At 42.7% G+C, this 16,623-nt stretch overlaps 1 protein-coding gene across 1 annotated transcript in view; it reads right to left on the reverse strand.

Moving 5' to 3' along the window:
• LOC146829599 (hemicentin-1-like) overlaps positions 1-16,623 on the reverse strand; it is a 454,493-nt gene that overhangs the window by 27,712 nt on the left and 410,158 nt on the right. Inside the window, exons 7-8 of the mRNA XM_085608301.1 lie at positions 4,461-4,745; positions 1,500-1,637 (exon numbers count right to left, since the gene is read on the reverse strand). Of these exons, the coding sequence (XP_085464427.1) occupies positions 1,500-1,637; positions 4,461-4,745 (423 nt within the window). The remainder of the gene's footprint in view (positions 1-1,499; positions 1,638-4,460; positions 4,746-16,623) is intronic.

Consider the following 16,623-nt stretch of genomic DNA (forward strand, 5'->3'; position numbering starts at 1 on the left):
TGTCCTCTCTCTAAACATTTCAGCGTTTCACACTAAAATATTGTGTGAAATGACGGATGTGCATTTCCTGCAATTAAACGTGATTTTGCCATCATTTTATATAATTGCGCAAAAGAAAATTAAGCATATTTTGTAAACCCCTATTACTAATCCAAGCCACCAAAATGAATTGTTCTCTTAGAAAGCCTTAGGGGCATATCATCAACAAAATGCGATAAGTATCGCAAATCGCGCTTGGCGCGTTTTTTAATATCGCCGACTATCGCTGGATTTTCTCGCCCTGTTAGTGGCATATCATCAACGTGTTGTGCAGAGACGATGTGAAATCCAGCGATAGTGGCATAAGGCAGTGATAGCGGGATGAATCCTGCGATGATTTACGGGGATAATGGGAAATCTCGCTAATACACAAGTGTGGACTTAAACTTAGATTCCACCTCCCATTGTAAGGATGGTTTAGTCAAGTTTTGATCAGGCGTACAATACCTGCGATACTCGCGGTTAGCGCTACTTTATTTATCGCTGGTGCTGCATTGTAAATAGTGCGAAGATGTGCTTGCGTCGTTTTTCATGCAGTCATTGTAAGGAACGCCCACTTTGCATGTCATTAGCGATAATTATCACGGACATGCAAAGCGTTAACAAAGCGGCTGCTATCGCAAGTAAACTAGCGCTACATCATCTTAGCGCGGACTTGATAATAGTGAGATAATTAAATCGCCGCTTTTCGCCCGATAAAGTGGCGAAAGGTCGCTTGATGATATGCTCCTTGCGGTCTAAGGATTTGACAATGTCCTTTCTCCTTTTGTAAAGGAGAGAATTTTTAGAACTTTGTTAAAGGAGACTTTTGCAGGGCATTTTATTGTAAGTGGGGGAGAAGCTTATGCGCAATGGGTGAAAATGTTTGTATCAACATCCTGTGAAATTGGATTCGCATTCCTGAGTTGGTGCAATAGCAAAGTTTAATTTTACCAGGTTTGCACAATTTGCTGAATGTATGCAATATAGATTAGTGGGTCAATTAACGGGTAATACTATTTGAGGGATAGTGGTTACTGTCCTGTTTAGCTCCCTTAAAATGGTATATTCATCTTCAACCAAAACCTGGCCATTACTATCACCATTAGTCGACATCTTTAAACCTTTTGACACCCAATTTTCACACCCACGTATGCCTTTTTTGACCCTGACACAAGTGTGAAAAGTGGGTGTGAAAATCTCTGGGAATGTTCACGAATGTTGAAGGTCTCCCAAATGTTATAAGTGGCTTTGTAGGGGTAAATGTCTCCATTCCCAGAGACTGTTAATTAGGATCTAAAATTGAACAAAAAAATGCTACTTTTTGCACACCTAATGCAAACATATGTTTGTGACTCAGGTCCTCAAACCTCAAACCTGGCAAACAAAGCAATCCCTGGCTGGGCCATTGCTAAACATGTATCTGCAAAAAAATATCAAATCCTTAAAGCGCTAAGATAGTCCATGAATGAAGGTTGTACCTTTTGTTGATGAAGGAGCGCTGGTGGAGTGAGGTTCTCGCCTTCTTGTACTTTGAGACTGCTCTGTAGTGGTCATTCGTTCTGTGCTACGTATTCCTATCTGAGGATTGGTTGTTGTTGAAACAGCAGCATCTGGATCTAAAAGAGGGCTCAATCATGAATCACATTTTTTTTAATGAAAGCCATAAATACTATGATGGATTGTCCTTGGTGATGTTGTCAAATTGCAAAAGGTCTGAACGGTACAGCATGTCTTGTAGGCAGTCTTGGTAAATATAATCACACCTCTGACACCAGTCAATAACAGCATGACTTACTTCCTGCTGAAGGTGAGGCCATGAAGTCAATGCATGGTGAACCATTAAAAAGTGATTGACCTCATCGGCATTAGCGGCTCACTCAAATGGTGGATTACAGATGACCATCCTTCCTCCTACCTGTGTGGATGCCCAGTATTCCACACATGTACCCTTACTGTAAAATCTTTACATAGAGCCCATAGGGCCTTTGGAAACGACTCAGGACACCAGGTTCCATGAACAAGTTGGTGATATGAAGTTCTACCTCATAGTACCATCAGGAGATGACGTAGCTTACCTATGATACTGACTGAGAGAGAGAGACATGATCTAATCTTGGATGCCTGGTGTCCGCTTCAAACTAAACCCATTAGAGCTACAACCAAAATAAAAAAAATAACATTCTATCTTGGCTGCCAGTCATGAATCCTGGGGGCTTTTCATCCATCCTCAGCCAGTGCATTCAATTGAGTAACTTTCTTGTTTTCTCTGGCGTCTCATTTAAGCACCCTGTTATCACAAGTGCCTGGTACCAGACGAGACTCCCCTGGGAGCTAATCTACTACTGCCTCTCAGAAACCTTTGCTACTATGAACAAATGTTTACATTTCCAAATTGATGGAAAGAATGAGATGCTGAGTGGTTTACCAGAATCAACCTTCGCCACTTTAAAGTAGTCTTAAAGGACATAGCCTCACCCTAACAGATCTAGGGGCATATTATCAAGGGGCTGCGATAAAATTATCGCCGCTTTAGCGTCCGTTTTCGGGCGAAAAGTGGCGATAATTTTATCGCATTATCATCAAGGACACGCTAGCGTGTGATTCCCTGACTTAGCGCCCGTTTTCCTCACGCCTCGCATCGATAATGAGATGCAAAGGAGGCGTGGCTGTGAAAACAACATGGGATAATATCGCGATATTATCAATGAGGGGTAGCAATATTTTAAATCGCGTTAATTATTCCTTAACGCAGGAATTTAACGTCTGTTAAATTCCTGGCTAAGGCATACCTAATCTAGGGGGTGGATTGTGTGGGTAAGACCACAGGCCCTCTCATCAAGGATATCGCTATTTTACATGGAACATCGCTGGAAAACCAGCAATGTTCCATGGAAAACACTCTATTGCTGGAATAATTATCGCCATTGCGCTATGCGTTGTTAATACAGCGCTAGCATGGCGTAAATTTCCAGCGATAGCCGGTGATAAAATTCCTCACGCGGCCGCTTGATAATATGCCCCCTAGAGTGGCTACCGGACAAGCATGCATTAAGCTGTTTAATTCTCAAGGACTTTCATGCTGGCAAACCTGACTTCCTTGCCAAAAACTAAGACTCATTGGTGGCCAGAGATTAACTCTTACTCATAAGAGCCAATACAAAAACTGTAAGAGAAAGCAAATATTCAGATACTTCAATGTGTGCATAATGTTTGGAATTATATGCCTTTACAACCAAGAATTTTCACATACATCCTCCTCTTAAAAAAAGTCTTGAAAGCATTTGAAACCATTACTGTTCCTGCAGACTCTGAAGCCCTGCAAAAGCTAAGGAGTTCTGGTGGCACGCCTTATAATTCATTGCAATCTCCAATCAATAGCGAGTGCCATTATGAGTGACCTCAAAATACACACATATATCTGTATCCCTCCTTGATGTGCATATTATGATACATTGTAAGACTTCAGGAGGATGTGCAATCCTATTTAACATGGTGTTAAACGCAGAGGGGAGCGAGACCTTTATGATTTTGGACACAAATTCTGGAATGGTGTCCAATTTGCCCATCACTCAATTTTCCTCCGTACTTTATTTGAAATGCTCTACTCAATCATATGTTTATGCAGCGCCTAATCCTCCTTCATGCTTGCCGATGTTATCTACAATAATAACATTGTCTACAGATTGTTTAGCTTCAGTAGCACTCTGTATACATGTGGACATACACTGATTCTCTATTTTGTTTTAGAAGCCAATGAGTGGCATATGTCCTGAATCAGGCTGTAGGTGGCAACTGCCCATTTGATAGATCTTTTATCTCTGCCAAGCATGAGCGAGGAATCTGCCATATTTAGTGTTTTATGATAGAAGGGTGTGCTTTCTACAATGGGAATAGCTACTTTTCAGAGGCATATATCTAGTGGAAAGTCTAACACCGCCCATTACTACAAGTGTAATTTCCACCATGAAATGTTACCACTTCAAATATAACCTCCAGATTGGTGGCACATTTTTAGAGCCTCCATCTGTGGTACTTCCCAGAATGTTAAGGAAAGAAGACATACCCTTTTGTGGAAGCCTACTGCCAATTTCAAGCACACCATCACAGAAGTAACTCTAAAAGGCATCCGGATAGAGTGGTGGGGAAGTCACCCTTGATTAGGCTGAAGATCCACCACTATGTCATACAAAGCTACATCAAACCCAGGCAGAGTACAAGATTTAGCCGGAGGAATCTCTACCAGGGCAGGTGTGCCAACATGGGTACACTAAATATGGCGGTTATACTGCCAAATATGCGGGCAAGGAATCTGTCATTTGTTGCAAATTTTCAGACACCACTGTTCTCTTAATCGGTCTAGAAACTGCATACAATTTTCAGTGTTCTCAAACATGTCCCTTTGCTTGAGGGCTCTGGTGCTGTGTAATTGCTCTTCTAACCTGTGATACTGAGCTGGAACACTTGACTTTGCTGGGTTGTCTTTGTCGGGATCCTGTTCTCCACTTCGCAGTAGTAGTCCCCAGAATGAGACGTCTGAGCACGTTCAATAAGGAAGGAAGGCCCACTTGTCAGGAGGAGGTCTCTGGTTCCTTCTGCCCCACGCTTATACCATCTGTATGTAATCGGAGGTGATCCTTCTGCGAGGCATGTAAACCTCAACCTATTTCCTTGATAAACTTCAAATAAGGATCCTGCCGGCTGGATAACAGGTTTAGTCACCGCAACTACAATGCCAAAAAAGGAGAAAAGATTAATTAAGATATCAACAAAACTGAAAACAAGACCTTTTCACTTTTTATGGTTGTAACCAGTATCCACTCCCTCCAGATTAGTCATTACACATATGGCAATTTTCTGACTGAAATCTGTAATATTCAGAAGTCTGCAGAAATGTGAAAACAGTAAGATGTTTTAGTAGTAGCTCTAGAGTCAGTGTCTCGGTTACAGCACCATGCTGGCTTTGCACAGTGCCCACACTCCATTGGGCATAACTTGTGTAATTTGCTGTAGCATAATTACATGAAATTACAGTAAAATTATGTAATATTACATAGAGTTAATTGTGGAGCATACTCAGCATTTATCTCTATTTTCTTAGCGCAAAATGGACCCTCGTGTCCAAAACGAACCAGAGCATGCTTTTTGCGCTACGAATAGTAGCTCTAAATGCAACTGAACAGGAACTGTGCTCTTGAAGTAGGTGTATTTTCCACAAATTACTTTGAATAATGGGAGTGGACACAATTGTGTGATTTTGCGTCACAAGAGTACCACAAAATAATCAAAATGGCTTTCATTACTCCAGCATAATAAGAATTTCGGCCAGGGCTAGTCTACATAATAACAGCCTGATTTTTGAGGATACGATGAATGTACTATTACAGCACAAAGGAGTCATTAACAGAATTTCCCAGAACTCTGTAGCGGGACCGGAAGGGGAAACCAAAAGCAGCCCTGGGAAAAATGGTAAAACCAGCCCTGCTCCTTTCGCCTCCTCGTGCTCTCATTATTATCCATAAGCCACCCTGTATGTGGGGGAGGGAAGGCATTTAGCCACTCCCACTCACCTAGCAACTCTCAATTTGCAGATTGCAGGTCACAATGATCATTGTGAACCGCAGTGCATTTTTGCTTATCGTTAAATGTCACACTGCATTTGCAGAGGCATTGTGCAGCGACGCCCATACAAGTGCAAAACGACATCAGCGTGTGTGACTCTGAGTGGCTCAGACAAGTTTTAGGTGGTCCACTTGATCACCCATTACTCTTGCATGGTATTAGGCATCGCAATTCCTGCATGTTCCATCAGCATCAGCCAGCAACAAATATTTATTTCACAGAGGTTTGGCGACTAGATGATTTGGTTTTGTGAATAATGGGTCAACAAGTTACAGTTGTTTCTGACTGAGGTTATCAGAGGAGACAATGTGTAACTTCTGCACAGTAGCACATGCAACTGGTAGATCTCAGAGCCTTTTACTTTCTGCTGAGAATGAAACACCAGGAGGAGCATGTATAATGTGGTGATGGAGAATCCAGACATGTTTCTGCTCCAAGCATTTATAAATTAGCGGGTAATCTCTAGGACCTATTATGGTAACGTACACCCTGCTACACCTGCTGCTATTTACCATACATTTTGAACAGCTAATTGCAGGAGTAATTATTGCTAACGGACAGGCAATAACAATGTCACTGCCAGTTTTACAGGCATCCTAATAATACTAACAATTATTATTAGATTATATAAAATAATTATTAGTAGTAATTATGTTAATTATTATATCATATAAATTAAATGAGATTGATAGCAAATATACTACTAATAATAATAATGATAATGATTCATTATTACAGAGGGCAGGGTTCAGTGTATTAAAAATATTGGACATTGATTTTTTAATTTTACATATCCTGGTAGAGAAAAACTCTTAAATTAGTTTTTAACTACTGCAAGACTCTCCTATATGATTACATTGGAGTTACCTTATTACATTTAATAAGTGATAATTTCATAATAGGAGCAGGTAACCAGTTCATGCTTGGTGTTCTTGAAATTGTAATGAAACATCCTCTCTCATGGTGAAGTATGATTTCAAATTACAATTTTGAAAAGGACACTTTTAGAAAATTGGCATTTTCCTGCCTTTGCCTTTTAGTGCCTGCAGCCTGTGATCCCTAAGGTAGACCCTGGATAGTCCCAAGGGCAGGGTGCAGTGTAGTTGAAAAGTTGGACATATACTTTTGAGTTTTGCATATCCTGGTGGTCAAAAACTCTTACATTTGTTAGGTCTCGCCTAGCGTTGTAGCGCATGCGCTGCCCACTCTGCGAGGCATGCAGAATACACTATAGCGTGGAAGCTTTATGGAAGCTCCGCCCACTCTACGCCCATCTTTTTGATTAGCTTAAATCCTAAATGCTGCCTTCTGATGGGTTTTAGGCGTGTTAGTCCCTCCTTCTGACGACCATTTTGTTATTTGTATCCTTCCCTGGCTAATGGCCCCTTTACTCAAACACTATTTTTCTTCCCTGTGTCCCCCCGGCTCCTCCAGCAGTCTGTGACTTCTCGCCCCCGCCTGCCGTCACCCCCCACACTCCCATTCATGCCTTCTTGGACGCCCGCACTCCCGTTTTCAATGCAATAGGTCTCACGTAAATACGAGTCCTATTGCATAGCAAATGCTTGTTTGTCGTGGGATTGGCTGGGTGAATTTGTACTCTTTTTTTGTGTCGCGCGCTGCTGGCGGCTTATTTTGCCTGACCAAAAGATGACAGTCTCCAGAACACATGCGCAATACAAGCATGTAAATGCTTGTTTTTTAAATTGTGAGCACTGCAAGTTATGGGCTCGGTATTCCAGGCTGCTGCCTGTGGCCCACGCCCAGCCTTCCTCCCACGCAGGATCTGTGTCACAGGCCTATGGGTTGGAGGGAGACAGCCGTGCTTGGAGCGGAAGATCCCAGTGGTAGAGGGAGGAGGGGTGAGGTGCGGAGGAGGAGGGAGGAAAAGATGCTACCACCGCACCCTGCATTACCATACTCCCAACCACAGCTGCAAGGCTGCCCGGCACCAGCACAGGTGGGCCCTGGGCAGAAAGGGACAGGTGACCCCTGGCCGCAAACAGAGTGCCCACCCCTGTGGGCACCAGATGGGTACAGTGCCTGTCCTGCTGTCAAGGGGTGCTGTTTTCACTGAGTGAACGAACAAGGCAGCCACCGCTGCTTGGGGTAAGTTGCACTCACTCAGTGCTTGCCTTTTCACTGGTTGGGTAAGTGATACTCACGCATGATGGGTACTATAGGGGACTTCAGAATTTTTATTTTTATCATTGGATCATTTCTTCAGGGGTACAAGGGACCCTGTTCTTTTCATCATAACGCAGCGAAATCACAGAGTATTGCATTGTTCACAGTGCACTCTACAGTTCACGTGCGACTCCATTGCACTGCTGTGCACATATGCACTGGCCTACACCATAAGCTTCACCTCACTCTCTGGGAACTTTTCACCGTAAAACTTGCACCGAACAACACTTAAGTTCTCGTCACGCGCAACTGCACTTCTCTGCAGTGTACACTAGACAACTGCATGTGTTTTGAACTATACTTTTCCCAACCCTGTGTACACTCACATGCAATGCATGATACTATTCACAGTTCTGTATAAACATCGAAGTGCACTGCACACACTTCATTTTAGACTACTCTTGATTTGATGTACTTCACAAGTTTGTGCACCAGCTTGTGTTCTGCTCTACACTCCGCAACACGATATACCTGTATCTTACTTTTCGAATCTTTACGCAGTTGCATACAGTTTTCACTGTGCTCCTAACACCGCTGCATCACTGCACGCTCATCCCAAGCTCACTTAACATTACTATTGGTTACACTACACAACAGCAGATGACAGCATCTGATCAGCTCTTGTAGACTTCCTAAGATTACTATACACGTGTGTGATCCGCTTCATAAAACCAGTCACATTAGACCTGCATCTGTGCACTTTATTGCACTTGCGTCATGCGTTGTCCGCAGAAACAAAACATTTCTCACAGCTTTACTCTTTGGTGTACTCTGCTCTTCACTGAACATTACATTTCTAACTGAAGTATACATTTCTATCCTGCACTGTATCGAACACTTCACATCAGTTTTCGCCTGTGTGCTCTCTTTGCTTCACATTTCACAGTACCAACACCCTGCATATACTCTGCAGTGCACACTGCAAAGTACTACTAAAGACTCCTGTAATTACTTCATTATGTTGTACGCTATGCTCTGTACAGTTTCACTTTATCGTACAGTATGTGTATTTGGATTGTGTAATTAACTACACGTGTGCATCAGTTTTTAAAGTTCTGTTACTTTACTTACAAGCAAAAAGTACTTTAAAGGTAACCAGCACACGCATTGCTTAAAATTGAGCACGACTTTCCGGGCAAATAGTAATGTGCGAAGCGTGCTGTACTCTTGATATACTGTCACGTGTCATTTGGGGGTACTACGTGACTCCATGTCAGGAAACCATAACATTTTGGGTCTCGTACCCACCTTTCAATTCATGGTTTTCAAATAAGGCTGGCCAGCGGGTTCATTTGACTATTAGGAGGCTGCTGTTTCTTTCAGACCACAGGTACACGGCACAGGCTGGCTCCGGTGCTGAGGTAGGTGCTGCTGGCTAGTGCCAGGAGCATGCAGTACTCGCCTCTCGCGGACATGGCACACAGCCCGCTGTTGCAGCACGGCTTCTCCCGCAGCCAGTGATCGCTGGCTCCCCTCTCTCAGGAGACTGCGGCGGTGCTGGGGTAGGGGTTGCCAGTGGAGTGTTGCAAATGCTTGTCATGTTAAGCTGTCATGATTGTTTTTGCACATGATAAACACACAGTATGTTTTTGTGCAGCGTGGTTGGGTACTCTATACTGTATTTAGTCTAGATTCCAGTCCATAGAAATTGTCTCCTGCGAGCAACCATAGACAAAAAAAATAAATTCAAATCTTGTATTTTCAGTCATATGACCACCCTGCATTTATATTTAAAACAGAGCTTTGGTCTAAACCATTTTCCGCTGAAAGGCAATATTTCTCTCCATGTGTTCCCATACCTGGAGTGTCATGCAGTTTGGTGCTTACTTTTCCTCCATGTTAAAAAACTATAGATATTTCAGCACCCAGGCTAATGTGCTGCATAGCTAAATACATATTAGGTCCCAAAGGCGAGACCGGTTGCTTTGCAAATGCTTGTTTTTCACTACTGCAAGACCTACCTCTCCCATAGGATAACAGTTGGAGGTACCTTATTACATTTTATACGTGTCATTTTAAAATGGGAACAGGCAACCATTTCATATTTGGTGTCTCCAGAATTGGAACTTAAAATCTTAACTTTTGGTGAAGCCGGATTTTAAAATACAGTTTGGAAAAATGTCACTTTTAGAAAGTTATCATTTTCTTGCCTTAGTCATTTGGTGCCTGTAACCTGTCTCTGTGTCACATGACTGGGTGCAGCTGACAGTTGGACTTTGTGCATTCCTCCTAGAAAGCGCCAAACAATACAGAGCTTATGTGTGACTGTATGGGCCATCACTGGCAGGATGGGAGAGCGGGGCTGTGCACAGCCCTACTCACACCCGAATAGGATTTGTACTGCCTTCACACAGAGGGCTGCATATTCCCTGTGGTTAGTCTGGAACCAGGACAGGGAACACAAGAAGCCTGTGGACTTCAAAGGCAAACCTCTAGAAGCTTCTCTCACTTCAAAGGAAGGCCCAAGTATGACCATTGGCCCTCACACACCAACTGCTGGACCTGTGGAAACTCTGCCAGAAATAAGGACTGCTGTGCTGCTGAAAGGACTGACACTCTGCTGCACATCTTTCCTTCTGGACTAATGCCTTGCTAGACTTCTGCCTTGCTGGATTGCTGCCTTGCTGCCCTCCTGACTGAGTCAGAGGGATTTGGTCCCGCACCTGAACCCAGAACTCCAAGAGTGACTTCAAGGGCTAGTTTCCTGGCCTCCTATTCAGCGCCACAAGGGGATAACAACTCACAGCCACTTGAACCAGCACCCAGATGCAGTTGGAGCCACCCCTTGACCCCCAAGTGGTGCCCCTCAGGTCATTGTCCCTTCGTGGGACCTCAGATATGCTGAATTGAAGTGTTTGGGCTCTTTGTGACCGTGAATGAGCCTGTTGGTGCCAAAACCCTGTCACTTGCACAGTCCAGCAACTCGGAAGTTACGTCAACCCGACTCCTCATGCTACAGAATCAACCATTTGCAGACAGTGCCACCACGAAGCTCTGACAAGCCTGTTTGTGATGAGTACAGGATCTTTGCGCTACAGTAAGAACTATCTGTGACACCAGGACATCTCTTCGCTCAACATCGACGACTGTCTGTGGCGCTTCTCTGCTCCTCATGGCCCTCTCCATCGCAAATGGACTCTTTGCACTGGACTTAGAAGGTAACGTTTCAGCGGGACTACCCTGATCTCTGTATCCAACCCATGGTCCATAGCAGTCAGCTTGAACTTGTTTCTTTCTCCTGGTCTCGCATGACCAGATAGCAGTTATTGACAGTTTGGGCTTTTTGATCGTATTTTCACTTGAATCTTTAAAACTGCATGTTTCCGGTTCTACTGATTGGATTTTTGTCATTTTGGTCTTGAATTGATTATTATATTCTACTCTATTTTTCTAAATAGGTGTAGGATTTTTCTTTTGTTATATTTTTACTTTATTACTGTTTGAAGTGCTGCATAAATACTTTTCACATTGCCTCCAAATTACGCCTGACTGCTCAGTGGAAAGCTACCAGGGGGGTGAACAGAGGTTAATTTGGGGTATGCTTTTACCTCACCCTGACAAGGATTGTGGTTGCTGATTGAGTAAAGTTTCACCCCCCTCAACCAGTGACCCAACTTCTCACAATAATATTATTAGTAGTAGTTGTAATAGTAGTAGTAGCAGTAGTATATTTTTTATATTGGGATTAACACTGTTGTTTTTCTCTCTCCAAACGCTGCCAATAACAGGTGGCATTATCCCAGTGTTAATTGTTGCTGGTAATGCCAACACCACCGCAGCCATTACCACCAGGTTCCTCTTCAAAGCTCAAGCCTCTGGACCAGCTCAGTAGGCTACCCATCCATTGATGAAGTCACTGTGTCGTCTGATGATCACCTGATTCAACCTTGGCAGAAGATTCAAATAATAACATTGTTATGGTCTCTAAAGCACTTTTACTTCAGTTTAACCATTTATAAGAGCTTTAAATTGCATTTTGTACTATAACCTAATCTAATGGTATATAACTTATCAAACTTTGAAGGCTTAAAATCTGAGTTTGCCCCGACTTAATCTGAATTCAAGGCAGGAGGATCATCCACTTTTGCCAAATATGAGCAATGAATTATTTGAAACATCTTTCTACATAATTATTGGTTTGTGCTTTTAATAACAGAGTTTTTGTCAGCCACATCATTAGTATATGTTTTATTAACTTAAGATGGATGCAAGAACAAGTCATGCATGGCTAGACTCAAATCTATTACATTCATATATGTTTGTGAAATATGGCACAAACCTAGCCAAAAGGTAAAGGAGCACTCTACAGGGCCAAAGGCAAATATGAAGTCAACAAGTGATGAATGGATAACTGGGCTCTAGGGACAGAAAAAAGACTAGATCTGTGTCGTGATGTAGTGTTCTTTAAAGAGTTCTACATGCGCAAGGATGGTTATTTTTTATATTTGATTATTGTGTGATATCCCTACTTAAGGTGTTCATTTTTCCTGTCCTGTGGAAGACCTGAGGATATATTTAGATTGAGGGATCCAAACGTTGACAATCATAATGGTTTTGGACTGTCACAAACTCTATATGTACGTGGAACTGCAATAATTGATGAAGCTTTTGCTAGACTAGATGCTTCATTTTACATTCAGCTTATGTTTTATATTATATCACCTTTTTGTGTTGTTTTCTTCATTTGGAGTTCTTTAGCTGCATCTTTTTGTTTAGAATGAAGCTTATGGATTATGCTTTCAATGGACAGGTACTGATGGCATATAAATGTATATGTACCATGCACTCTCTTTTCCTCATACACCTGCATTGTCCCTTATATACAAACATGTTCCCTAAGTTATTCAAAAGCAACACTTGTTTTGGACAATATTAAGAAATCGAGATTCTGGGTGTGCCCCTTTTTACCTTAATGATTAAGGAACTAGCTAGATTTTAGACAATATGTTTTATCTTCTACAGAAGAAAGATTTTGAACATTAGCAAACAAAATAAAGTTAAAGTGATTAGTACTTACAAATTGTTTCATGGAAAATTACCTACCAGAAGGTGTTCAACTGGATGAAATAATCATGTGATGTATTTGTGGGTGTGATTTTCGACTTTTGTATTAAGGCTAGGGACAGAGCCCGAATACTTTGGCCTGATTAGAAGAGGGAAGAGCATCACTTTATGACCCATTTAACGTGAGTGTGCTTCTTAGGATCTTAGGAAGTCTTCACATGCTGACACTTTTCTGGGGGTTGCCTGGGTAATGCTAAGTAGAGATGCCACAACAGAGGTAGTCTAGTGACAGATACTGTCTTGTCTATTATTCATTAATGAAGAAGACCCTGGATGTGGTTTCTATGATCATTTGCGTCTTAATTTTGGAATTGGTTATCCTGTGCATGTTGCCTGGCTTAAATTTTATTCGTAGATTGGGTATTGCATTATGCTTATATATCCTTACACTCTCGTTTTGAGGTGTCTATATGTCCCACTATTTCTGGCTTTATAATAAATATATAGAAATGTGGATTAGGAGTCTGTGATCCTTTGTGTTCTTGGTAAATGAGAAAGTAATTGGCTAATGATATTCCTCCCTTCCACACTTGCAAAGCAGGCAACAAGATCATCGGCCAGAGGTTCCAGAGTAAGTCTAGAACGTGGAACCCGGCTTCTTCACCTCTTAAAAAGCATTTATCCATTTTTTTCACATTGGCCACGTTTTTAACGGATGTACTTCCTTGCTTTGTGTTGGTCAGGTTTTCAACTGATTTATTCCCTCCTAAGGTAAAATTATATTTGAGCTTGTTTTACCGTTTCCTCCACCCTGACAATATTCAAAAATCTCTCTGTTTTATGGTGCTATATTTCTGAGGGTGGTATCTCTCCACCTTGACGATCTAGGTTTCATTGACTGTCTCATGAGCACAAGTAGAGCTCCTGAACTGGTGCCACTATTGTTTAATCAAACAAAAAAAGCATTTATCTGCATTCCTGACATTGCTCAGCATTTTAACTGGTTTATTTCTTATCTGGTTTTTCAGTTTTCATACACCCTGTGTTAGAATTGTATTTGAGTTCTTCTTACCGCTGCCAAAATTCACTGATCTCTTTTCTTCCTAGTGCCATCATTCTCACGGTGGTGCCTCTGCACCTCGGCAGTCAAGTTTTCATTAACCATTGTGAGCATGTGCCGAGGGCCCTTACTATATTCACATTGCTTGCACAGCAACTGCGCAGTAGGCCAGTGGTGTGCCAAAGGCAAGCAAGCCCTTCTGTGCTCGTCCTTACCCAGCCACCGCCCCAAGTTATTGTTGTCGCTGGCCAGTCCCTTTGAGCAATTAACTTCTTGTTATAATGCTGACATTTAACTTTCTGAAAAGTTAATATATTAAAAACTGGAAGTCCTCACCAACTTTTTTTTTAAGTACGCGTTCTGTGGTTAAACACTCAGCCGAAATTTGCAATCGGTGCACACAGAAGTGGGCGCTATGCCGATGGCGTGGCCTGTATTCACAGCTTCGATGTTAACACTAATCTTTCTCTCTGTCCAGAAAATTTGCACCAAATCTTTTTTTCCCTTCCATCCTTTAATACAGTAGTCTTGGAAACAGTGGTGGCTCCTCCGCTGTGGGGGAGGAGCATCGCCCCACTGCTTTCAAGCAGTGTGAGAAACGAAAACATAAAATGATAACTTGCAGTTATTATCATTTTATGTTTCCTGTTGCTTTGGGGGCGGGCGGGCGGGGCTGCTCTGCTCTCTGGGCAGGGGAGGAGTGGTTTGCCCACTCCTAAGTGCGCAGTGACTGTTTGGTCGGCCCTCTCAGGCCACCCAAACCAGTCATGCGCACTTTCCCCCTTCTCCATGCAGGCTGCATTACAGCCTGCATGGAGAACATGCCCACCCTAGCGCCGTGTTACAGCGCTCAGACCAATCAGAATGCTGCATTGCAGCATTGTGATTGGCTTAGGGGAGGGAGCCTGGCTGCCTGCTTGCTGTTCCATTTAAAGTTAGCTGAATGATAATTAAATTTGAGTTGGGGAGATTTACTGCTGTGGCTTTGTGCCACACAGCGTGTGATGATTTGAATGTTACTTGATTACTCAGGTTGAGACATTTAATATTGATAAACGTTTCCTAGCATTCTATTGGAAACTTCAACTGGAAGGTTTGGGTGGTTACTACTGATAATCATGCTTAGGGTAGTCAAAGTTTAATGTTAATAAATATCATCAGCATTTTACAGTGATAAAATATGCTAGTAACTCTGCATGACTTTCCTTGAGCAGAAGTAGCTCTCATGACAGAAAAGGTTGGAGACCCATGATCTAATGTCAATCAAGTGCCATCCCAAATCTTTGATCACTTCTTTCAGTGCAAACTGGCATGCTCACTCTACATTGTGAAATCATTTTTGAGCCTAATTGTTTAAAGTTGAGATGGCATTTAGCTGCGGCTACATACTTGCCTCCCATGCAGCTAATGCCATGCTTTTCTACTCAACACCTTTCCAGCTTCCTAAAGGAAGCAGGTGAGTAGAGTCCGGGAGATGTTGTTTTTTTTTTTGCCTCCTGAACAGTCCTGTTCCCATTTTCCTCCACTTTGGCACACATTACAAAGAGACACAGACTTACTCCTCGGTCTCCTGCCATCCAGGCAGATTAATCAAACGTAATTCAAGAATCCTTTTTGGAGTCCCTGACTCCACAGTCCCAGTAATCTGATTTTTATCCCTGTGTATCCTGGATGTACTTCTCCCCTTTTGGTTACTTCACCCTGACTACGGAGGCGAGGATTCTGTGTCCCTCGTGAGACAGAATAACACAGTTTGCTCCCTTCTGAGTCTGGGGTCATTCCCTACATGGGATGGGAAGGAAAGTTGGAAAGCTCTTGCAAGCAGCCAAAGTCCTCTGCCATCATAAGTGCAAAAGAAATGTCTATCACCAGATGTTATACATGTCACTTTGAAGTAAAGGCATGGGTTAGTTTGGAGTCTGTATATTATTTGTGGATTTTCTACTTGAAATTACACGTCAAATACATTAGAATCCTCGTGTTGCCCTAATAAGTGCCTAGTAGAGACTCAGGGGCATATTTACAAGGGGATTTTTTAGTATCCTGCATCTGTTATGTAAGGTATTTTACCACCCCTGCTCAGCCAGTGCCTGTGCTCTGATTTAATAGAATGCTGGAGTCTGATGAGCCTCGGAATGTTGGGACACAGAGAGGTTAAGTGACAGTTGGTCATGGGCTGAGCAGCTGACAGGCTGCTCCTGGTGGGGCTCTGATTTACAACGACTTAATGTTCTGAACTTTACTATAGCCTTATAGCCCGCCGTAGCAGGCTATACCGGCTGTTAAAGGCCCGCTGCAGCGTTAAAGGCCCGAGCCGAAGGCGAGGGACTTTAACAAAGCAGAGGGAATTTAAAAGCCGGTATAGCCCTGCTACGAAGGGCTATAAGGCTATTAGAACATTCTGCCACTAGAGGGCAGAATGTTCTAACAAAACAAAGCCTTCAGGGAGCGCAAGGGGATTGAAATCCCCTCAGGCTCCCTGAAGTCTTTGTTCACAGCCAGAGCTGTGAACAAAGACACATTGGAATGTTGGTGCTCCGAGCTTATACCAGCCATTATGAGCCCGGAGCACTCCATTGTTTTCAATGGAGCTTCTAGCATTCCAATGTTCTAATACTTGTTATCTTCATGAATAAAACATCTTGAATCTCAACCTACCTGCGTGTACCTCCTCACTACAGATTATGCCAACAGAATGTCACTTTTTATGAGCTTCCGGTGGCGCAATGCCC

This window comes from Triturus cristatus, chromosome 5_2, assembly GCF_964204655.1.
Source record: "Triturus cristatus chromosome 5_2, aTriCri1.1, whole genome shotgun sequence".
Lineage (NCBI taxonomy): Eukaryota > Metazoa > Chordata > Amphibia > Caudata > Salamandridae > Triturus > Triturus cristatus.